The 25,421-nt window shown below is 44.7% G+C and overlaps 1 protein-coding gene across 1 annotated transcript in view; it reads right to left on the bottom strand.

Annotated features, from left to right (window-relative positions):
• The window catches only part of tenm1 (teneurin transmembrane protein 1), a 155,983-nt gene that overhangs the window by 102,972 nt on the left and 27,590 nt on the right, over positions 1-25,421 (bottom strand). Inside the window, 2 exon segments of the mRNA XM_034543761.1 lie at positions 4,905-5,143; positions 11,773-12,016. Coding sequence (XP_034399652.1) covers positions 4,905-5,143; positions 11,773-12,016 — 483 coding nt within the window.

Here is a 25,421-nt window from a genome sequence, read left to right on the forward strand (position 1 = left end):
TGTTTCCCATCGTCTGTGCTCTCTGTGGTCACACATGGCTCTCCCAAAAATGATGCAAAAGCTGTAGGTGGCTTATTTGATATTATTTGCAAACGTTAACTTTTGTCGCCACCCTTGGCTATAGCGTTTTAGTGGTTAATTGTCAATGAGCACGGAATTAGACGAGGCCTTGTGTAGATCTGCGGTTGTGTGTCTCTCAGTTCTGTGATATGAAGGGCTAAAAGAAAAAAGAAAGAACGCTGTCTAATAATAATGCTCTCCAAAGATCCTTATAGTCATACATAATGTTGTTAAATGTGAGTGTGTGTGAAAACGTAATATATAATGTGCTACTGAGATCCCAGTTCTAATTGTTCAGCGTGTTAGTTGCCGTGTTCAGCACCATAGAATAGAACAAGCACTTTTAATTCATTAAAAGCTATAATCAGCGCAGAGCCTTGAGACAGACCAGGCTGGCTAGGACGTTTGGAGGAGAACTCCAGATCAAGAGGGAGCGGCTTAAGTACCGTCATTCACTTTCTAGCCACCAAGCACACAGTCTGTTATTTAAGATTCCTAATCAATTAGTTTGTTGATTAATTGATTGATCAAAAATAAAGTCTAAAATGTAAAATGCTTGTTTTGTTGGTTGGTTTTACGGACCGAAACCAAAAGCTGTTAGATTTACAGTGAGATAAAACAGTGAATTATCACATTTAAGAATCTGAATAAATCTTTATAAATTACTCACATTGGCAAGCGATCCAAATTGTTCATCCTTCGTCCATGGATCAATTCATTTGTGCCCATTCACTAATGGATCAAATTGTTTCAGCTTTATCGTCGGCTAGATATTACATACACATTCAAACTGAAAACAATTGCCTAATTAATCAATTAGTGGGTTGACAGAAAATAAATACAATTATTTTGATAATCACTGAATTAATGGTGTAATCTGGCCGAGCAAAAAAAGCCAAATATTGGACACAGCAGCTTCCAATGTGCTTCTCTTATATTCGTGTGAACACAATATCTTTGGATTTGTTAGACAAGACATTTGAAGGCATCACCTCAGGCTCTGAGGAACCAAAACTATCCATGGATTTATTGATAATGGAGACGATCATCTAATGAACGCACACTTTTCCATTCGGCTTGTGTGTTCGGTCGGGGGGAGTGTGCTCAGTTTGACCCCCTGTGAATAATGGCTAACTTTTAAGGCAGATGCTTTAAATTGCCATCAAACTGTGAGAGCAGATTTACTGAAAGAAATAGTGTGAAGGTAATGAACTTAAAGGCACTAACGACTCATTTGGTTCTTTATGGAACCGCCAGGACCCCTGAAGCAGCACGTATTGCACAACAGAACTATAAAGAAGATCTTAGCTTAAAGTGTACGCCGTCCACGCTGCTGCTTCCTCTCCGTGCACGTCGACGGTTAATCTCTCCATTTCAATATTATATATGCCGTTAACTTGAATCTGCTTCTACCTTCATATGCGTATGTCATTCCTGTGTCTTTGTTGTTGCAAAAAAAATCATAAATAAATCAAATGAAAAGTGTACAATGTGTCGCTGTGTGTGCAAGTGAAATGTGATTTGGGGATGATTATTTGAATGCAGGGTGCTTCTGAGTTTGCTCATTTCAATGCAGATCAGAAGCTTCTCCCTGTTGCCATAGAGATGATTATCTTTCATAACTGACACATCCCGCCCTCTCCTCATATTTGATTCAACAACCCGGGGTTGTAACTGTTTAAAACAGCAAGACATTCATTAATGCAGAAAATACTCTAATTAGCTTCCTTTTTTATTTATTTTTTTTACAACATGTCGGTAGGTCGTTTTCTTTGTGTTTTTTTTAACGGAGGCAGAACTCAAATGAGGCTTAGAATAGTCAAATGAGTTACTGGAAGAGTTTGTCAGTAGCAATAATCTTCAAGATTACAGACGCAATCTTAATCTGTCCTCTATCTCTCCTTAAATGCCCCGTTCGCTATCATAATGCCTGCTGCTCATATCTGATGGCCGTGTTGTGCTTAATAACAAGCCACGACTGAAGGAGGGAGGGGTACGTTGGGAGATAAACAAATTAACAAAGCTATTCGCAGGCCCCGCAGCACCGGGGGGGTATGGGAGGAGAGGAAAGAGGGCAGTAAAGACAGAGAGGAGGCCTGCCTTAGCTAATCACAACAGGGGGCATACAGTGCGCTGCAATCACTTAGGCACAGCATTATCTCTGCAATCACGCATCCTCCTATTATTATTGTGCTAATTGGAAACCTTCATTTAAGACATAATATTATTTGCCGGGTTAGTTTTCCACCAAGTTAATAAACACGTAACTTCCACAAAGAGCTTAAAAGGTTCTGGCAGTGATCTGAGGCGAACTTTAAAAAAAAAAAAAAAAAAGAAGATTTACTGCAAATCATTAATGTCCGATGTGTTTATTGAACGACGACCTCGCTGTTACACTATACCGGTCTCGCTGCACTTCCACTTCGCACGGGAGAGCTCCGTTGCACGCTGGGCCACAGACGAGTGTCAAGAGTAAAGTTTGGCTGAGCGTCGTGAGAAGAGATGAAGACTCGGCCAAATGTAACAGCTGCTCTACCACGATTTTCTCCAAAGGAGGAGATCCATCTCCTGCATTCTGAAACGTCGGCCTCCAGCTTGGCACGACTGTAAAGGAATATGTCTTTTTTATGTTGCGAATGTCTTAAGTCAGGAAGAGCCATCCGCAGTCTCACGCCGACAGATAATACACACGAAAAGTTACCTTCTTACGAGCGGCAGCTGTTAATGAAAATACCAGGGACTTTTTTTTTACTGCTATCTGTCAGTCTATCCATCATTTTTTAGATTAATCCATTAATCATTTTGGCTTTAAATGTAAGACAATAGTGTGGGGGGGGGGGAATTCCAAGATCATGCAGTCATATTGCTGAAATGAACGGAAAAGCTGGAAATAAGGGAATAGTTGTTATTTCAGCCAGAACATTTAAATTCTCTGTTGAAGGTCAAATCAAATGCAGGAAAAAGGATACACATGAATAATAAATATTAAATGAAACAAGAAACGTATTGTTACTTGCCGAGAAACTTGTTCAGTGGGAAAGTAGTCCAAATTAATAACTGCCTGGCAAGGTTCAGCAGAATAACCTGCAGGAGCTGATTATATTTGGAATAAAGGATATTCCATTATCATATTTCTGCTTGAATAAGATCATTAATTCTGTTTCTTATTATAATGACTATGATGGTAAGAATTAATATTCAATGAGAACCTGATTTAATGAAAGACTCAAAATCAATAAAAAATCAGCATGGCTGTTATTTGATGAAGATGAAAAAGAGAAAAACTACCGGGGAGAACAATTTCATTTTTCCTTCTCATCCAGTGAGTGGCTGTTAATGAATTCGTTAAAATGACTGAGTCATTATGTAATGAGGGAACCTAATCATCTGGTGGCCTGCGTCTCAACCTCTTCCCCCAGACAAAGACATTAAGTCCACGGCCACTTTAATCTTGCTATTTGGATATCTTTGATGTACCGGGCTAACTTATCTGCGCTTATACATCCCATACGTCTTGGTGCGGTTGCCGTGGCGATGTCAACATGGAGATCGATCATTGCCAAGCAGGAGTAGAGCATGACACCAATTAAAAGGTGATGTCGTCTCCGAGTCATCACTCACACTCCTCACTAATGCACTAATTACCGGGGCCGGGACATTAATGGAATAGCGCGGTTCAGCCTGGGGATTAATCTGCATGGATTCGCCGGTGTGCGTGTGTGATGTCTGTCTGTGGTGTGTGTTTTGTGTGATTAATGCTCCGTGCACGTCGACGGTTACGTGCACCCCCCCTCCCCCCCCCCCCCCCCCCCCCCGCCTGCTCCGCCGTGACCTTGAGCACCGCCATAGGAGGGAATGAACCGGCCGGGTGGAGGGTTGGGATATCTGGCGGGGGAGGGAGGGAAGACGATGTGCTGAGGCGGAGGGCCAGGGCCAAGGTTGACGATGAAGAGGGAGTCATGGAGCAATCGGAGAGGATCAATGAATAAATTGGGTATTCGACTTTGACGGACTCGGTTGATGATCGCCCAGACTGCGGAACAACCCCTGAAACTTTCTGGAATTAAAAGATCCGAATGAGTTGCTGAATTAGTACAACTCCTAAAAACTGGACTTCCTCCGTGTTTGTGAGGACAATGTGTCGGCAGTAATAGTCACGGGTGAAGGAAGTACGCACCCTGAAGTATGCACCCGTTACACTGCTGCTTATGTGATCCAGTAAGGTAAAGGTCAATATTAAAGAAACAAATAAAAAAGAAACATAAAAATGCACAGAACAACAAGGTCATGAATTGGATAGACTAACAGATATGTAACAAGGCAGAAGAAAAGTTTGAAAAATAATGAGGTGTGTGTTTGTGTGGCTGTGTGAGCCAGACAGAAAAACAATGAATGAGTTAGTGCTTTCCTGGATGTGTGTATTCATCTCGGAATATTGGCCAGATTTGTGCACTTCAGTCCGAGATAGCTAATTTACAATTCTGTCTTTTCTGCATTTCCACATTTAGAATACATAACCCGCTGTGTTTAAAGCCAACTCCTTCAGAATAAGTAGTAGTAGTAGTACATTTTCAGAAGTCCCGCTTTGATCCCTATCAATCTTCTCTCCTCTACTGTGTTTTTCCCGCTGTATTTTTTACCCTTTGAAGAACATTGGGGTAAACCTGGTTTGTCCCTGTATATTTTAGTGATTATTCTTTAATGAATAAGTCAGTGTCTTGACAATCCTCCCAATTTACTACCCCCCTCTAGCCAACTGTTTTGAAAATGTCGATCTTCCCGTGCAACTACGCGTGGCGGCGTGGCTCGATGGCTGGCGTGGCTCGACGGCTGCCGTGACTCACCGATGACGTAGGTGAGCAGCAGGGCCAAGGTGAGAGTGAGGAGTGAGGCGGACAGGGCTGTGCACTTCCAGTTGCAGCAGCGGTGAGGCTTGTTAAAGGTAAACAGCGGCCTGGTCACGCTGCTCCGCGGGAGAGGCCGGGGCGGAGGGGAGTACACTGTCCCGGAGGTCAGGGGGTAACCCTGCCCCGCCCCTGACAGTAGAGCCGATGATCCAGAGCCCTGCTTGAACAGGAAGTGTCTGCGGGAGAAATACAGAGAGGGAATTTAGCGACTGTTCGATAATCCCCTCCTCCTTAGGTTATCGCTGCTATGCCTGTAAATCATATCAGAAATACTTTATTGATCCCGACGGGGAACTTAATTCATTGTTAGATGTTCCATTTAAGATATAAATAGGCCTATATACTGTATATAAAAACGTAGAGAAATAGAAGAACAATAGATAAGTATACAAATGTGTGCATTGCATAACATAACAACAACAAATATGGAACAAAAATAGTGAAAATATGTATACTACAAGATAAAATAGCAGTGTAAATAATATAAACGCTGTAAGTGGGATATGAATAAGTGTTTAAAATGCAGGAATGTTATGAATAAGTAAATAATTATACAGTATAAATGCCGTATTAACACCAGAGTAAATCAGAATATTGCAGAGTTAAATGATTGCAAAAGTAATTTTAAAGTTAAGTCAGTATTAGATATGAATAATAACAAATGAAAAGTTGGGTTATAGCTGCTGTTGAAAGAAATCCAAGGGCCAGTCGTCTGACTCTGGAGGAGTTGAAAAGTTTGATGGCCTCCAGGCACAGGGATGTATACCAAAAAACTGAGTAGGAGGCGGCGCCCCGTTCATTCCTATAAAAGTTGCTCAGTGGCGCATGAAGCGAAAAGAGTAAAACAGATCAAATTTGGCCGCATCATCTGTTGATCTTTCGCCTCCCGGCCCTCGGTCACAAACGACACGTAACACGGCGGGTCCGCAGCCTACAATGTTTACGGGGGCAGACTTACCACGCTTTCGAAAACAATGGGTCCTTGATTTCCGACACTGGCGGACAAAAGCGTGACCTCTCATTTGAAACAGACAAAGGGTCAACTTTAGCTCGCTATAGTTAAATTAGCTACAGCCAGCTCCACCACGTAGAAGACATGGAAATAAAGAAGAAGCGGTTTTCTCGTATTGCCAGTATGTAGCTACGTATGATAAAACAATTTAAGAATGGGGTTTAGTTTGCGGTTTGGCTGTTTAGCTTCCTTGTTAAAGAAAATATGATTTCACTTTTAACAACACAAGAGAAAAGGCTCAGATGATGATGTGTTTCGTTTTTGCCGGGGGTGCTGCAGTGTAGACTTCCCCAAATTCAATAAAGAGCAGGACAGGACAGAGCCGCTAATGTTGGACATGCTCATGATTGCAGCGGACATTAGAGCTGATATAAACACTGTTTCATACTAAATGGACCTGTACTTGTGAAGCGCTTTTCTAGTGTTCCGACCACTCAAAGCGCTTTAACACTACATGTCATCATTCACACACTACCATGCCTATCAGGACTATCTAATCATTCATACAGCATTCACACTCTTGGGGCACTTTTGGGGTTAAGTGTCTTGCCCAAGGACACATCGACATGGACTAGCGGAGCCGGGGATCAAACCGCCAAGCCTGTGATTGAAGGACGACCCTGCTCTACCACTGAGCCACAGTGTGCCCGTTCCGTACACTTTGTCTCCTTTGGACGGGCTAGAAAGCCCTGTTTGGTTTCCATGTACCAACCAGTCATGTTTACAGTTTAAGTCCAAATTTGCCCAAAATATCATCACTTTAGTAGTTACGACCCCACAAAAAAATGTTTTGCGAGCTCACAGTGACCTTTGACCACCAACATGATGATCACTTCATCCTTGATTCCTGGTAGACGTTTGTGCCACATTTGAAGAAATCTGGACGTTAGAGTTGGTCAAGCTATGATTATTATTACTATCTGGAGCAGTTGCGTGAAAGGACAATTAAATGTTGTCCTAATCTTAAACCGAGGGAGCCACTGCACACAGCGTGTCCACACAAACTACCTGGCCCCTCTGGGACGCCTGTTCTATAATCACTAAGCAGATTATATAGTGAATTTGGAAAACAATATCTTAGTGTAGGACAGGGCTTTAATCCTTCACAAATTAGCTTAGCACAGACATCGTCTTACTTGACTTATCTAGCATCTTATTCTGACTCCATTTATAATAATCTGCACTCAGCGGAGTTCAGCTTCGTACGTCTGACTGAAACTCATTTAACAGGCCCCCGAGGTGGTGAGATTTGAGAAGAGACCCCTCTCTTTTTTCTTCTAAATGGCACATCGACGCTGTCTCAGGATTCGAGCGCGACACACAGGACGGAGTGTTCTGCTTTACTGCCGCAAAAAGGTAGAGACAGCCCTCTCAAACCTTACCTGTTGAGAAAAGGCTCTCGGTACTGTCTCAAACTAAGCCCTCCGTATCCCACCTGTTTGGCTGCATTTGTGTGCTTTTAATTTAAGTGGTCTCTTCAACTCGCGGGCGATGCATCATCAAAGATTAATCCTGAAAGCTAACAAAAAATTTCTTCGAGGTGAGAAATATATGTGATCATTTTATCGACCGGACGTTATTCACCGCTAGTGCACAATGTAGCCAGTTAAACAAACGAAAAACAATGCTCCCACAAACCGCTGTGTAACACACCCACAGCACGCACTAGATAATGTATAAGCCGCAAAATATGGGACGATGATGAGCTCTTATCCAGTCATCAGAGAAGAAGCCTAAATGTGTGCTTCTTGTAGTGCAACATGATGAGCAGCTACTGTAATGCAGAGCAGCACTGATATGAAAGAGAATGGAAAAGCCCCGGCAGCCAAGGATCAATGACTTACCTATTCCTTTTTTGACTCATCAGAGCGACTGTTTAAGTTATACGGCTGTATTAGTGGAACGAAGACGAGGCTCATTTTCATTATGAAAAAGAGCGTGTTAGATGGCGGCTGATGATAGGAAAGTAAGTTGAAGGGCAATTAATCTAGGTAGCATTTCATCCATATTGCATTTGGATAATGGAGGACGAGGGTTGGATAGTGTCAGATGAGGAAGCAGTAATATCGGGGGTTTCGGAAATTAGGCAATTTGGAAAATAACAATCTGGGCTGGCAATAAGCAGTCCCATCTTGTTCTGGCCATATTGACTTCCATCAAAAAATGAGCAAAGACTGCTGGTGTTGGGAAAACAAAGGCTATATTGGGGAAGCGTCAAAAGCACAAACAAAGCAGGTATGATTCTTTTTTCTTTTACCATCTGTATTTTTCATAACAAAAAAAAAATATATATATTTATATATATGCTGGAGCTCCTGGAATCCCCAGACAAGCAATGATTGCCCCAGGTTACTGTGTGCTCTCTGAGGGTTAATACCGGCTGAGAGTGCGATATGTCGGGGCAGACGTGCAGCTTGCCAGAGTGTTATTCCATCCGCACGGCAACGGGTGTGAGGTCACAGGCTGCTGGTGGGACCGCGGTCTCTGAAGGGCCCTCGGAGGACAGGCCATTAAAGTGGGGCCAGACAGCAGACTGACATGCAGCGACGCCGGACACAAGACCGCGTCGTACGTTTGCCCTCATGCACGGCAAAAACACATCCATCTTCCCAACACATCCATCTTCCCGTGTCATTTAGTCCCATATTCAGCCTTGAGGATGGAACCGTCTTAAGAACAAAGAGCAAAATTCTGCCGGTGGGGCGGTGAGTTTCGAGAATGTTCTAGAAAAGGAGTTTCGGTATCATGATGCGTGGCAGAATAAAGCCGATCGTAGTGAAATGACCTCAAGGCGAGGCCAGGCAAGGTTATTTCTGTCGTACTTTTTTAAAGATTTTATAGCACAAAAAATATGAACAATTTAATCACTTAAAGTAGAATAAAATACAATACAATCAGACAAAAAGATGGCCATGTTTCAGTGCATTAAAAACATACAAACAGGTTTTAGGTCTCGTAAATGGCCCTAATTCAGGGGAAGGTTGGATATTTTCATTTGCTTATTTGTCCATCTTTAGTCTTTGTTTGTCATTGTGTTTCTCTTTTTTCCGTGGCCCTATGGCTGGGTTTAAAGAGAGTCAGATGACGTCCATCCTTCGCTCTCTCCCCCCCCCCCTGTCCTCTCTCCATCCACCCATCCAGCGTCTGCAAAGAGATGGGGGACACAGGAGGCTGCACATGGAGCAACACCTAAGGGTTAATGGCAGTTCAACTCTGAAAGGCCACTAAGAAATTTAGGACAAACACACACATATAGAGAGACCTAGTTCTGAGATGCCCCCCCTCCACACAAGACGAGCGCACACAAAAAGATGTCAAATGCGGGTGAGCGTTCTCACAGTTTGGACACCGGTGCACAGGTCGGCTCCGCTGCGGTGCTCTTTATTGCTCTGCTGAAGGTGGATCAGAGCAAAAGGGATCAGAATCCGGCTGAAGAAATTGCATTTGTCAACGCGCAGTGTAACACTATTCTTCTTGTGCGATGCTTTAAAAAAAAAAAACGCTACACTGTTCTTCCTCGGCTGCCTGCCTTTGATCTCCTCAGACAATATCCAGGGGCGACGCCCAGGAAGCTCTGAATTCATATCAGAGGGCAGATTTCCCCCGAGACGGCAAGAAAATGAGAGTTCCCCGTCTCCAGGAGTTGGGTGTCTACGGCTCAAGGGCTGTCTCTACCTGGATGTGTGCAAATGACTGTGTGTGTGTGTGTGTGGGTGGGTGGAGGTCTACATGCATGCAGCACAGGTACTTGTGCGTGTATAAAAGTTGATTACAGTCCCAGCATTTGTTATACCTCTAAACACAGCCAGCGTGAGACCCAGTCAGATATATTGAACATCCATATCTGTAGCCTTCCACTCGGCCCATAACGGATACGAGTCTGAAAAGGAAATTCAATGCCCACTTCAAACAATCTTAATCTCCGCTGACACAACGTCAATACGCTTCAATACCGATTCGTCAAATAGCGCTTCGAGGAATATGGAAGTGTACTTGACAACAGGAGATACTAAACAAGTTTAAGGTCACGCCATCGCTTATAATTCCATCAGCATGAGCCCCCCCATGTCAACTTTGTAAATACTTGATAAATCTTTAATCCTATGCCTGAGATTGAGCCCGATAGCAGCAACGTCAGGGTGAGAGCAAAACATATGAAATCATTAGATTAGCAGTGTAACAGAGGAGGGAGAGAGACAGAGAGAGAGAGAGAGAGAGAGAGAGAGAGAGAGGGAGAGAGAGAGAGAGAGAGAGAGAGAGAGAGAGAGAGAGAGAGAGAGAGGGGGGATGTGCTTGAATATTAAGTCCAACCCAAAACCGTCGTAGTGACGACTTTGTCTTCCCGTTTGCAAAAAGCGAGATAGAACAGAGCTAATAAGATCTGAATTATGTTATGAAGGGGGCACTATTCTATTGACTATGCATGTGATTACATTTTATGCCTCAGAACTAATAGCGCGCTATCAAATAAAACTTATTTGACTAAAAATTCCCAAAAATGTATCAAGACTGAAAAGACACTCCAATATGCCGAGACGCTGCGGAAATTGTGTTTTATAATCACATCTCTCTTTGGGAAAGACTTTTTTATGTACAGCAAATATCGTCTGAAACGATTTGAAACACACTCACCCCAAAAAAAAAGGAAGCTTGAATCATATTTGCGGTGGATTTTTATTTGAAGCAAACACACATAGATAAGTACTGTAATCATGACGCACTTGTGACTTTAACATTGATAGTCATATCTGGCCAATGATTAATTTAAATTGTCACTGAATCTAATTTTATTCTTCCCTTCTTTTAAATGAGGTAATATCTAATTATGGCCTAATGCATAACTTATTAAACCCTCTTCCTCTGGTGTGGCAGCCTGCCAATCTCATGCTCACTCATAACACCAGAAATTCTGCCCCCGCTCCGAGCTCTCATTAAACATGCAAATGTATTCTTTTGCACCTTGCTGCTCCTTCTCCGAAGCCGCCTCAAAAATGAGGATCTCCTAAATAATTCTCTGATCAATCATTACTTATGCAGTGAGCAAATGCTTAATTCTGTTTGGTGGGGCAAAAATTCCAGCGGCTTTGGGAAATGATAAGAAAGAAAAAAAGGATTCTCGGGCACTACAATTAGAAGTGGAGTCACAATGTGTTCCTGAAAAGTGGCTTCCTGCTAGACACCGACTTACACTTTTATTCTAGGCAGTGGAAACTCAGAGATACTGGTCCCCTGGTAAATATGTCGACAGTGGGTTGTATGAAAATGATGAGAAGCCAAAAGACCTGCAGAGATTCGTTACGACTTTGATGGTGCACAAAGTCCTGTAATAATACCCCAGAGACCCGCGTGGCGTTCCACTTGCTGCTCTCTACGTGTGCACAACATGTCCTTTTCGAACAAATCCTTTAGTCCAACATTCACTCCTAATCACTCAACTCTGAAATTGTGAAAGTGTACCAACCCCGCACTCCTGACGAAATAATTTCCTCTAATCTAATGAGCCTCGTTTGTGAGATTAAAGGAATGTCTTTAATGGAGTGACATGCTGTTGAAGTGGGGCGGGTTGCCCTGAGGATGTTTTCATTTGGCGGCTTTCGTTGCAAAGTGACATATCCACTGATTTTGGACTGAACGTTTTTTTTTGGAACGGAGCCCCCCCCCCCCCCCCCCCCCCCCTCCCCCCCATTTGTTCCAAATCCTTTCAGTTAATAATAATAATAATTAAAAGAAAGAAGAAGAAAAACCACCATTGTGAAAAACAACCTTGGAGGCACATTTGTTGCATTTTCTTACCTGGTCTCGAGGGGAATGTTGCTGTTGAGCACCCAGCTGTTGTGAAGCTGCGCCTGGTCTGTGCTCGAGCTTGTGTCTGCCCCTTGGCCGCCCTGGCCACCCTGGCACCGCGTCGGCATGGTCTTCCTCTGCAGGCTGACCTGGGTGTAGGGCGCCGGGCGGGCACAGGTGCAGGCGTGGGGTGGCGGTGGCGGCGGGGGCAGAGGGCGGAACGTGAACTGACCACCTGGACTGCTGGGCAGCTCTGCACAGGGGGAGACGGGGAGAAAGAGCGGAGGAAGGAGGAAGGAGGCGGGGTAAAGAGGGGCAGGGGGGAGAAATAAACAGAGCTTTATTAGGAGCGCAGTGCCATAAATTACAAATAAAAGTGCCATGTTCGTTGACAGTTTATTGTTATTACACTGATTGACGGACATAAATCAGCTCGGAAACAGTGCCTGTCCGGTGCCCTCCCTTCCTACCTGCTTTGATACACTTCCAGCCGCCCTATAAATAGGTTCTTGGCTGGCTGCAACAGTGAGCAGTCTTTAAAGAGCTAACAGCTCTGGCTTAATCTGCAGCAGGCAGCCCAAACTACCCATGTGATGTTTATTATGAGATCTGTAGCTCGACGGAATGAGCTAGCCAGCTGTAACTCCCTCACACTGGTAACCTCGGGGTCTAGCTGGAGCTCTCTCAATCCATCATTTATCACTCCCTTTCCCTATAAATCCCCCCACCTTTCTTCCCTGCTGCTTTCTCTCTCTCTCTTTTTAGCGTGTCTTCCAAAAGCGAGAGCGGACTAATTACAGCGTTGCCAACAGAAACGTGTGCGCATATGTTTGTTTTCATGTGTGAGCGCCCGTCCAAGTATGCGACTGCCGAGCATTCTTTATTTAGTTCCACCTGTGCGCGCATCTGTGCGCATGTGTCGGTATGTATCCGTGGTGGACTGTATGTGAGAAGTGGTTGCGTCACTCGTACTGCAGCTGCCCCTTACTGAGTGCAGTCTGCGTTCATGTGGGACATGCAACATCCTCATAACGATGCACTTTACACTTTGACCCTCTTGCTCAGAAAACCTGCTGTGCAAAGGAACATCCTGAGATGTGCAGCACATTGCGTTTGACGTACTATGTATTAGTACATTTCTTCCTGGCATACTAAATAGTATTTAGTGGGATGGGAATTAGAAATGCACAAGAAGACCAGAGTTTGCCATCTTGTTTTTTTATTTTTCAGCCAGAAGTTGGTGCAAAGTACATTTTCTCTTTAGCCCACCAAAAAGGTTTACGATGAACTTTCATGAACTGAAAACGGACTGGGATAGGGTTAAAAACACAGACAACTCCCAGACCTGTCAATCACAAGGTATCCCCGCCTTAAAGCATACCCTGCTTTATGGTCTATTTGACTCTAAATGGGACCATCATCTGTAAAGTGAACATCACGCTGTATTGAAGAAGACTTGAGACTAGCGATTTAGACCATAAACTCCTTTTGACAATGTAATAAATAAATGATGAATACATCCATTTATTTTCTCATGGACTTCTATACAAGTTGTAAGGGAGAGGGGAGCCCGATATCTGTCAGACAGACAGTATTGGCCCACAACTCTATTTATTGCCAGGGCGTCAGTAATAATTTAGTAAATAGAGTTGGTACCCAGCTGGGAGACTAGACATTCTTCCCAATGCAACTGTAAGTATGCTTAACACCCGAGAACACATTATGTGATTTTTGTAAAATGAAAACTGGGAAAAGTAAAGAACAAATTAATCTAGCTTCGGTCTTTTGGCATCACACACACCATGTTGCTGTTCTTCAACCGGCCATTATGTCTTAAATTGAAGCAACCTTTATTTTTTTCAAATATTGCGGGGGAAACGGTTATGGGACTTGTTACCGTCAACAATTCAGTGGCAGTAAATCTGTGGCACATGCAGTGAGATTTCAGGCAATGTAAAATAAAAAAATCATATTGCTTTGCTCTCCTCACACTAAATTATTGTTCGCCTTTCGGCAAGGACATGCGAGCCAATGAGCTTTGTCATATCCGCCAATGTTCGCTGACATGCCACACAGCACATCAGGTTTTATGACTCTCAGTTGCTGATAATTCACATTTGCAAGATGTGTATTGTAGCAGTGTATGAATGCTATAGGAGCTGTTCTGTAAATAGGCCTATAAACATTTCCAGTCATACTTCCATGAAGCCATCTGTCCAGCTGATTCTGAAGATTGTTAAAGTATCTTAGTAACTTATGACGTTTCCTCTGCTTGTGCCTCTGTGTGTGTGTGTGTGTGTGTGTGTGTGTGTGTGTGTGTGTGTGTGTGTGTGTGTGTGTGTGTGTGTGTGTGAGAGTGAGTGTGTGAGTGTGTATATCTGCATATTTGTACTTCCAAAAGCACAAAGTCAACTCTGTCGCACTTTGAGCAGATGACAAGTTCTCATCTTCCAAAAAAACACATTGCTGGTTATTGATCTTCCAACATGACCGAAATGTCTTTGCCACATCTCCAAAGCGCACAATAAAACATTTGTCTCCGCACATCTGCATGCCGACACTATGAACTGAATGGTGTCCTCACGTCATTGGTGTGAATTGCTCTGAGCCATCTGTAATGAGACACATTTCATGCTCACGCATACAATTTGATATTTTTAGCATGTTGGACATGTTTTCTATTGAATAGCAACAGCTGAGACGTGTAGTTTGTGAGCGCTCTAAGCCAGCGGATGTGTCATATTTATACACTCGGCACTGCAATGCACGGTGGCCTACGTTGGACTTTAATAACCGATTTCCTCTCTTGACAACACAGAACATAATATTGCGTTGTGCTGTGCATAAATACAACCCTGACAATTTCAGAGTTCATGTGAGACCTGGTAAAATGACAGCAAATGTATTTGTGTCATCACCTGGAGGTGCTGTTTAGTCTAAACTAATGGATGTAGAAAATAGAAGCTATTTTTGTCGGACCCCCCCTCCTAGTAGTAAAAATAACATGCTTAGAGGAAAACTGACGGAACCATTTTTTAGCACTAGCGTATCCTGTGTCATTGTAATGCACCAGGAGCTTGAAAGTGGTGCTTACGTTGTTTTTATAAGCGGTCTATCTGATTCCTCAGTAACTGGGAGTCCTTTGAGTCCAGCCAAAAATCTTCTCTTTTTTTTAATACTGCAGATGTTTTTGGCATTTGTTACAAAAAAACATGAATTTGTTTTCAACAAAAAGAAAAAACACACAAAGATTCCCAGAGCTGGGCACTCGAGTGTGAAACTCGCACTCTGGTTGCGCTTGAGGCTTTAAATACACTTTTAAACTTTGCTGACCTTGGACTTGACTCTGACTCTGTTATTCCCAAATTGCCAAGATTTGCAATTTTTTTTGCCAAAAACAAAGTTTTGATTTTGACTACGCTGACAAATTCTCTGACGCATCACAGCGTGCGGCCATCAGCCTCAGGTGTGTCGGCGAATCAAAACACGTCAACGGCGGAGCCCACTCTTAAATGCTAATGCTTACTCTGGATGCTGCCGGCACTGGCGGAGGACGCACTCGGAGCCTTTGCTTTACGTAAAAGGATCTGTACCCCATTGTAAAAGAACACTTCTGCCTGTATGGTGAAGCTCGGAAAATGCTGAACACCACACTTCCCATAATGCCACACAAGAGCATCTTTCCTTACTTACTCTCCCAACATCTTTCAAAGTCCATGTACCAGTTTGAAATGGAGGCTCTTAGCCACAATAAATAACAAAGAAAGATGTAATTAATCTGCTGAGGCATTTCTAGAAATAGCTCTATAGTTTGAGTCAGAATCAAACATTTCAAATATTCTTACGATGGGGAAGAGAGTTGTAAAAAAACGAGAAATGCTTTTCACCCCAAATGGCTCGCAATTTTGAAACTAATAAATCCAAATTATTTCTGCCTCTTAAGACTCAAATGACTTCTGGTTCATTATTAATTTAGACTTTTTAGAAGACCCTGAGTTAAAAGAGCTCTGGGTATACAATGGCCATAAAACTTCCCTTCTCTGTGTTTGCGTTGGCTGGCGAGAGTGGAAGAGAAAAGGACCGAAAAAAAAGAGAAAAGGACAAGGACCGAGGGCCGGGGGAGAATGTAATCTTGGTGAGTAGGGTGACACAGGGCCCGGGCTGCCAGATGGTGCTTTAGAAGGCTTAGCGAAGGCAGCTACTGGGTCTCTGCTCCCAAAGATCCTACAAACAAACTCAACTCCACTGTTCTCACACAAATGCACAAATGGCAGAGAAAACTGTCTCCCTCTCTCACTCTTCCACAAAGAGTCGCATCAGGCGCGTGGGCCGCGACGCCGTGTCAGACGGCAGACGTCACCTAAGTAGGCCTGGCGATGTAGGGCAGTGGCCACGCGGTGTTTGGCGGGCGAGCCGGTAGTTCGAAAAAATAAAAAACAACTCTGCGGGGAGCAGATAGAGGCCAGAGGAGGGGCCATTACAGTTTTAGATGACAGTCGTGACAGTGTAGTACATCCTTTGCCCCGGAGTTCCTCTTGGGACTTAGCCCTCCAGAAGAGACACATTCGGAAAGTCGCTTAAGAGATTTTTTTTCCTGGAATCATCAGCTTTTGGTTACATAAGCGAGATATGAAGGGAAGCATTTAATAGCCAGCAGAAGGGAGATCTGAGGGGGATTTACTGGGAAATGTAACAGGTAACAGGTATTTGGGCCAGGTATTAAAAATGCATTACTGTCGGTGAAAGGAGCTAAAATAGCACAGGCATTAAGTATTTATGACAATTTAGGCATTTAAACTCAAGTCATACTAATGCAATGACAGGAGAGCCTCGTAAAACATGACTCAGAAACACACACACAGTCGTGTTTTCATGACTTCTGGGGACGTTGCATTGACTTACATTAATTTGCTGGAGAATTACCCAAACTCTAACCATAACAGCTACCAGCCTAATCCTAACCTTTAACCTAACCTTAACCTACACCTAACATTCAACGTTGATTTAGTCCCCAAAAGGAAGGCAAGTTCCCACAATGTGACTTTGAAAACAGATGTCCCCACAAGTCATTAAAACACACCCACACACAAACACACATAGTAATAATGGGCGCGAGTTAGCTGTCATGATGGGGCAATTCTCTTAAGGAGGGCTATTTAAAAAGAAGGTATTAAACTGTTTGAATGAAAAATGAATCAAATATAATTGTGTTTGCGAGCGCTCGTCATTAAAATGTTCTAGTTTCAGTCGGGATGTGCCAGATGTTCAGCGCTACCTGTGCTTGGTGCTCTTCTAATAGGGCAGAGAAAGAGGGTACAGTGAGGAATCTAATGTTGGTAATCATGGACAACAAGGGACTGTGTGGAGATAATTATAGGGACAGTGGGGTAAGAACAGGGGGTGAGGTGATGTTATTCTTGCAGCTAAAAAGAATAAAATATTTACATTAACAAAAGACAGATTTTGTGTGGTTGAATTGTATATTTTCTTTGAGATATTTAGGTGTAGTTTGCCGATCTTTCGTTGTTGAAGAGGAGGGTCCAACATGTGCAACGGTGGTTTTATGCGGGAATGTTGTTTGTCCTTTTTTTTGCCAAAATCTCCACAGCTGAGCTTATAAAGAGACCGGCCTCTTCAACCACCAGGTATACCTAAAAAGAATGTTGAACTTGCACTGGCCGGCTTTTTGCAGCTTCATGGATTGGCCATTGCAAGAGCCGGACAAATCTAGGTTGATTGGTTAAAATTGATGATGGAAATTGCCACTTTAGAAAATCTTATGGCAAGGACATTATAAAATACCAAGGAAAGCTTTCTGAAGTTTTTGATGTGTGTAAAGAAAGGAAGCTAACAAGAAAAGATGCTACGTATTGATAAATACTGCCTAATCCTTATTTGTCAGTTTATTTTGCACTCGTCTCCACATCTTACAGTTTGTTTGTTTTTACTCGATTTATTTGGCTGTGTTTTCTTCTAATATATATATAAATATAATGTAAGATTCAGGTCCCTTTCCCAATACGTTTGATACAGTTCAACAACAGAATGCATAGCTTCTTCAATAAGAAGAGAACATTATATTCGGTGGGTAGCAGAGCATAAAAACATGAGCCACAATAACAATGAGGCCAAAATATTTAACCAGGTTTCTTCCTCTTCTTCACTCTCTGTGTTTGCTAATGCCCACTTCCCCTCTCTTCCCCTCTCTTCCCCTCTCTCCCCTCTCCTCTCTTCCCCTCTCTCCCCTCTCTCCCCCTCTCCTCTCTTCCCCTCTCTTCCCTCTCTCCCCTCTCTTCCCTCTCTTCCCCTTTCCTCTTTTCCCCTCTCTTCCCCTCTCTTCCCCTCTCCTCTCTTCCCCTCTCTTCCCCTCTCTTCCCTCTCTTCCCTCTCTTCCCTCTCTCCATTATTGTGCCCAGCGCTCTATGGCTCTAGTTAATTTCTTATTGCAGGAAAGCTGTATACAATCCATAGAGCCTGACCTCAACAATATCAAACCTGCCTGTCTAACAGAGGAATGTGATCATATTTTGAGAACATTTAATACTATTGTTGGACAAAAAAGAAAAAAAAGAATCATCCACCCCACTCTAAAAATACAAACTTAATAATTTCCCCCAGGATAGCTTTTCATCTATCTGCCTTTCTAATTGACTTGCATTAAATTGCTACAAAGTTTATTCCACTGCTGTGCTGCGATTAAATAAATAATTAACCCCATAAAAAGGTCAGACAACTGAAATTAGAACTCGCTGGTTTTTGTTCGTCTCTTTTTTTGCGGTACTGAGACGGGATCCCACCCTCGCTGACCATCTGTCTCTGTCTTCAGAACAGGGTTCCCAACCAAGAGATAATGCGTTCTTCATCAGACATTAAAAGTTCCAATATGACTCCCTTTATTGGCTTGCAGCTGATGAAGTTGCCGTGAAGGATGGCAATATCGATAATAACAACAGTGAATGATAATGCGGGCTAATGTTGCAAATGATCACGGCCCCGGCAACGGAGTTGAAATTAATGTTACTGATAATAGTGCCCGCGGTGATAGAAATAGCAAAGAAGACGGCGATAGCGTCGGTAATAACAGTGGTAACAATGATGATGAAAATAGCAGTGATGGCGGCAGAATCCCGGATAATTACGCTGATGACAGTGGGCTCTGAGACGGCAATTAGAATAAAAACAGCCATTGATTCATCGCCGCAGAACCGGGGATGAACGGTGGGATCTCCATTTAACAAAGTGACACAATCATGTTGTCCAATTAAAGCCAGAAAATACAAATGAAGACACAGAGGAGCTCTAAGAGCCCCCCCCCCCCCTCCCCCCCCACACACACACACACACACACACACACACCGAAACACAGTCGATTTTCATACAGAGCCTAATAATTAGCAGCCATGCATCATCTGGCTCTCTCATACCGGAGGACTCGCGCACGCTTAGCACGCGTATGTGGCTCTGTCTGTCTGTGTGATGCGGTGTATATTTATGTGCATATTTGTGTAATTGCTTGTTTGTACCCCCGTGTTCAAAAACCACTGCGGAGCAACTCCACAATCATGTTTAGGCTGCAGGTGATTCTGAAAGTAGCATTTCCCCAGAGAGGGCGCGAAGCCTCCCAAGTCTAGCCCCCCTCCTTCTACAGCGAGACGCGGCAAACTGCGGGGGCGCCGCCGCGCTTTAAATTACTCAGGTTTTTTTTTCAGAAGAGCACCCTCCTCACGGCCCCAGCGCTATTTAAATGATCTGTTCGCAAACTTGTGATTAATCCGTCGACGTTTTCCGCAGACCAAACTTTTGTGATCTCAGTGAATTTTGGCAGCTTTTTTTTCCCCCGGGCAGGTTTGCGTGGACGTTGCGGAATAGCTGCTAGCTGAGCTCAGCTCATCTCTCCTGAGAGCACAACAGTGCCCTGATCTGTCGTGACCTTGTCATTGCTGCATGGTGCCCGGTCATTGCCACCTGCCACCGAGCCGTGCAGGTGATTGTGTGTGTGTGTGTGTGTGTGTGTGTACGTCCACATAGTCCATGCGCACGCATAAGTGTGCACACGAGCGTCTGACAGAGCTTTGGAGCACGGCCAGTAGCGGCGTGAGATCATGTAAGTTATTACCACTTCGTAGACATTTGCATTACCAGGAAGAGGGCGTGGCGAGGTGTTTGAGACTCGGGAGGCGAAAACGGCACAATGGCCATTAAGGTGATTAGTGCGCACATTTGTCTTTTACAAGCCCCGCGATTCTCTCCCTGCTTCCCCTGCTCGCTCGCTCGCCCCTCCCATATACGAACGGGCGCTTGCATCTCCCTCAACCCCAAAACAATCACAACAAGCACAAGCAGAGGGTATGGCGGAGTTCCGCTTGCATGCACACACATGCATACACTATATTTCCTCTGACTACGACACTAAAAATCAGGAAGGGAGTGCCTGGGCTTGACAGCAAACAAACCAACACAAAGAGATTTTTGGCAGGCTAAAGAGAGAGTAGTATCAAAGCTACAGGAATGCACCACCAGCAGCCCATTCCTTTTTTTTCTCCACCCAGAGAGAGAGAGAGAGAGAGAGAGAGGGAGTATGCGCAGTGTTGTAGCAGACCTGAGCTGCTGGTAATTAGAATGGGCTCTGAGGAGAGACAGGCAGTGGAATGAATGCAAATGAATACACTGGCTCCGGCACTTGGGCTCCTCAACCTCACTTTTCATATAGCATGCCTCACAGACATGGAGCTACTGACACAAAACAGAGCAGGGCCACACAGTAAACACTGACGACATGACTGCGGACATGCACATGCCAACATGTCCTTCTACACACACACACACACACACACACACACAAGTGTGCAAATAAGATGTGGATTGAGCCCTGCAGTGCACACGGGAAAGCGCGGGCAGATACGAATATGCAACGCCGCAATACGCACGCTCGCTCGCGCATTATACTAATCTCTGCAAATGCCACAGTGTTGCCTGTGAAAAGAGACAGAGGGGCGAGACTGCTTGTTCCGAGCGAGCATCCACAGCGTGTCCCACAGCGGAATAAACAAAACCCTTCTTAATTGGTGTCGATTTGGAACAGAGTGATGATTCATCATGCAGAACTCCCCAGTAGAGTATTGGAAACCCAATCATTTCTAATCCACGTGACCTTGACAGAGGGCCGGAGTCGGTCTAACTCTAAGCCAGGCGTTGTGACTGACTTTACAACTCGTAGGAAAAACCGCGATCCACCAAAGTCAGATCACTTCACTGATTGCTCGATCTGAGCCAGCAGCCCGATCTTTATGAAGCACTCAATTCTCCACAGTAGTCATAAATCAGGGCACTATAAGCTTTCCGTCTCGATGATGGCACGCCAGAGACACTATTTCCATACCACGTTGCTCCAGTCAATAATTCCTGTTCCCATTACATCTACAAGAAGCCGCTCTCGCACTGAGCAAAAGGAGTCCACCGGTGCCTCGCCTCCCGGTGGTTTGCCGTGTGAAACTCTGTTGCTCCTCTCAAGGAGAAGCGGGTCGTCTGTGAAGGGGTCCTGCTCTGTTGCTAGCCGGTGCTGCAAATGAGTCTAATTAACACATCTCCCTTCCTATCTTAACCAGGCATCCGGGGCCAACTAGAGCCTTATTATGAAGTAGATTATGCATGTAATGTCCCCACTGAGATTACGGTAAGGAAAGCAATGCATATATATATATATATATATATATATATATATATATATATATATATATATATATATATGCACTGTGCACAAGAAGACAAGGCCGTGCGAATGCGGGGAGATGGGGGAGAAGAGCAGGAAGGATGAGGGGCTGCTTGGTATTCTGACAGGAGTGTATAATAGATGGTGGAGGGAGATAGAGGTACAAAGAGAGCGCGGGGAAGAGAGAAAGAGAGAGAGAGAGAGAGGGAGAGGGAGAGGGAGAGGGAGAGGGAGAGGGAGAGGGAGAGGGAGAGGGAGAGGGAGAGGGAGAGGGAGAGGGAAAAAAGCGGGAAGAGATGTGCCCTCAGCACCACCTGCAGACTTGACCGGCGGCCATCTTGCGGTCAATGAGGTGAGCGCAGCCATCGGCCCCGGGTCAGCATTAACACAGGCCAATGACAAGTCGGCACTTGCCCTCTATTGCAACAACACCTTGCAGTTCCACTCCACCGACCGCACCTATCACACCAATCACACCAATCACAACGGGCACGCACGATATTACAGCGCTCCCTTTGCATCTGCCTCTCTCTATTTTTTATCCCTTCTCTTAAAATCCCCAACACACACACGCACACACACACGCACACGCACACACACACACACACACACACACACACACACACACCGGGAGAAGCTTAACAAATGTGGGAACAGATGCCCCACATCAGACTGCAGTTGCCCTCTGCTCCCTGCGAGCCTCCAGAGAGACAGGGGGATACCGTTAACGAAGATAAGACCTCTGCTGTCTCAACACATGCCAACGGTGAACACACGTGCGCACCGCGCGCACATTTTCGAGCCGTTTGTTAATGTCTATATCAGTATAAAGCTGTCGAGATGCGATCAGAATATCGTCTTGATAGCTCCATATGTGCTCACCCTGCCTCCCAAACCAGCCTCTCCCTCTTTCAACCCTCAAAAGCACCAACTCTTCTTCATTAGTTGCTTTTGGTGTCATGATTCCCCTTCATCCAGGCCGCCACGGACCTCAGCGCGCCTTTTGAACTTGTGTAGCGTCTTTGCAGGTGGAGAGGGAACCAAGACTCTTGTTCTCAGACCAGGCGGCGACCACCGTTTTCTGCTGAGAAGCCAACGCAGGAGCTTTAAAATGTGCATTCCCTCCTCCAGTTACAAAAAGTCAGATTGTATCGAAGTCTATGTGAAACTCAGTACACATTGCAAATATGAGTCTCAACCTCTAGTTTCAACTCTTCTTCAATACAGTGTGATGTTCATTTAGTAAATGATGGTCCTATTTAGAGTCAAATAGACCATGAAGCAGAGTATGCTTTAGGGCGGGGCTACCAGAGCCTTATACGGCATCACGATGTCACTCCTCCGCCATCCAATTATGGTCACTTCCGTTCACCGGTTGCAAAAAGTCAAGATGGTGACGGCCAAATCGCTGGACTCGAGGCTTTATAACTAAGGCAGAAAACACACTTTATTGTCTTTTATGTAACCGATGCAAAAAACAAGACAGATAAATGTGAATTTGACCCAATTTGATTTGACTGTGATTTATTATTGATATGGCTCATAATCGAAATTTGGTAACGATTAATTTGAGTAGCTAAATAATAAAACAGTACAGAATCAGAAATGATTGTCTCCTGCCACACTAACTTAGTTACCCCAGGAAGTAACACTGACTAACTTTTTAGCAAATGAGGATTGGATTTTTCACTCAAATGCTGTCGATGAGTTGTTGTTTACTTCTGTTTTCAGATCCGATCCAGATCGGTTTACACTTACTTCAAAGCCCATCGTTAATATTGATACGCAGCTGCTTTCATTCAGATGAAGCCATTCGATACACAAGGAGGTAAGCATGCTTTAAAAGACATTTAGGGAGTAGGATGCATAGAAGTGCAGTCTGTTGAGTAGCACTGGCTAGTAGCAGGGTCAGCCGGGAGACTCGACTGAATAAACTTCAGCGAGAAAGAGAGATACGCACACACATAAACAGGAAGTAGTAGCTAATGAGCTCGCTGGTTTTGGCCACAAATGAAGCGGCAGCTTTTCATCTGATCGTTGGTGGATGAGACGTGTAATCGCTTTGCTCTCCAGACACAGTCACATAGGGGAGGACTGGGGGTCGGGGGGGGAAAGATCAAGGTTTACAGGGTTGACACTTTCTCAGTTGATCTGACATTAATCTATTGTCCCTTATGGATTCTCCTCTCCATCTGACATGGCCTGGATATCCCCTGGTTTTCTGAATTACATGATTAAAGATCTGTCGGCATATAAAAACTGCCGCATGACCACTGATCCACGTGACGATACAGCCTCGCTCCAAAAATACCTCCTTCTGATGCACCGGGCCGTGTGGCTAACAAAAAACACAACTTGTCAGGAATATGCAGACGTGTTACAACGTAATAATAAAATGCAAGATGAGACATCTCAAATTTAGGAGAGAGGTCAATACGCTATTACAGAGAGACAGCTAAGTGTGCACTTAAACGTAGCCAGGTAGAGCGATGTTTACATAGCCATTAGCTAACAACATTTATGACAATTTAGAAGCCACTTACAGGACACACACTTAAAGCCACTTCTAGCTATTAGCGGCCATTAATATTTGTCTATAATCATGTGAAATGATGTGCAAGGGAGAGCCTTGTCCGCAGAAGCAGCAACAGTAAGCTATGGGAATATTAAGAACCATCAAGAGGACGGGCGACGGCTTTTCTGCAGCAGCGGAGCAGATGTGCAATGCAGGTGTGAACACAACGCATGTACACGTCCAAGCAACTGGGTGTCTCATAAAAACAAAACCCCACAAAAAAGCCACAAAAACGAACAATCCCCAGCAGGTAGGGACATAAAGAGGCCACATAGTATATGGGCATCAACCCTCCGTTTTCATACCAACCACCGGCAGTGAAAATGCGACACCGCTGCCCTCCACCTCACCAATCTCTTCTCCTATCCACAGCTGTGACTAAAAGGGGCGCCGACCTCTGACACAGTAGCGTAAAAAAAACAACCAGAAAAGACTGCCGGTGACCTCCCCTAAGAGGGTCAGTTTCTCCAAGCAGTAAAATCGGGAAACGGCAAAAATATAATATTCCTCCTTAGGCATGAACATGGAGATGAATAGATAGAGGGGGGGTCGGTGGGTTGGGGGGGTGAGACAGGACCCCGGCCTTAATGCAGTTTGTAATTGTAAGTGTTGGTCTTTAATAAAAGCCCAGAGTATTTGGTCAGGCTAATAGACTGGGCTCTCTAAATCCTGCACCATGCATTATTCAACAGCCATTAGCTATCCCATCATCGGCTGGGACCCGGGCTAGGCACACCAGAGGTGTGTGCGGGGGGGGGGGGAAGAGGGGGGGATTAGGCAGGGAGAGAAAGAGAAGGGGATGCAAATATAGGTACGGGATGGAAAAGAGGCGAGTATGAAACAGGGGGGGACTGGTGATGTGCGGGCGCGATGTGGCGTGCCGTAGGTGAGGGCCTGTGATATGTAAGCAAGGGCGAAGAAATGGCTGGAGGAAAGCCAGAGGTCAGGCGAGGGGGAGGGGTGACCGAACCAGGAGCGGAGCGAGATGCGTGGCCGACCGGGTGTGGGATGGCCGGCCCGCGGGTCAGATGGAAGCCGGAGGGAGCGTCAGGGAGAAGAAAGAGAGATGCCAGCCCGAAGTGGCATTTTCTGTGGGCCGGGGACATAAATGTCAGATGCTTCCCTCCCTGCGCCCTCTCAACCTTTTCTTCTTTTTTTTCCGATTCCCCTCACCTCCCACTCAACCTCCCCCTGCTTCTTCCACTCTACCTCCTGCATGCCCTTCTCAATCTGCCCACCATCTCCCTTGCCTCCCTCCCATCTCCCAAGAGCAGGGCCAGTGGTAATTCTGCTTTCAGAGACGGGGGGAAGGCCGCGGAGCACATGGAGACGCAGGCTGCTCAGTTACCATGGTATCACCGGCCAACAGGAATG

This window comes from Cyclopterus lumpus, chromosome 10 (genome assembly GCF_009769545.1).
Source record: "Cyclopterus lumpus isolate fCycLum1 chromosome 10, fCycLum1.pri, whole genome shotgun sequence".
In the NCBI taxonomy this organism is placed as follows: Eukaryota; Metazoa; Chordata; class Actinopteri; order Perciformes; family Cyclopteridae; genus Cyclopterus; species Cyclopterus lumpus.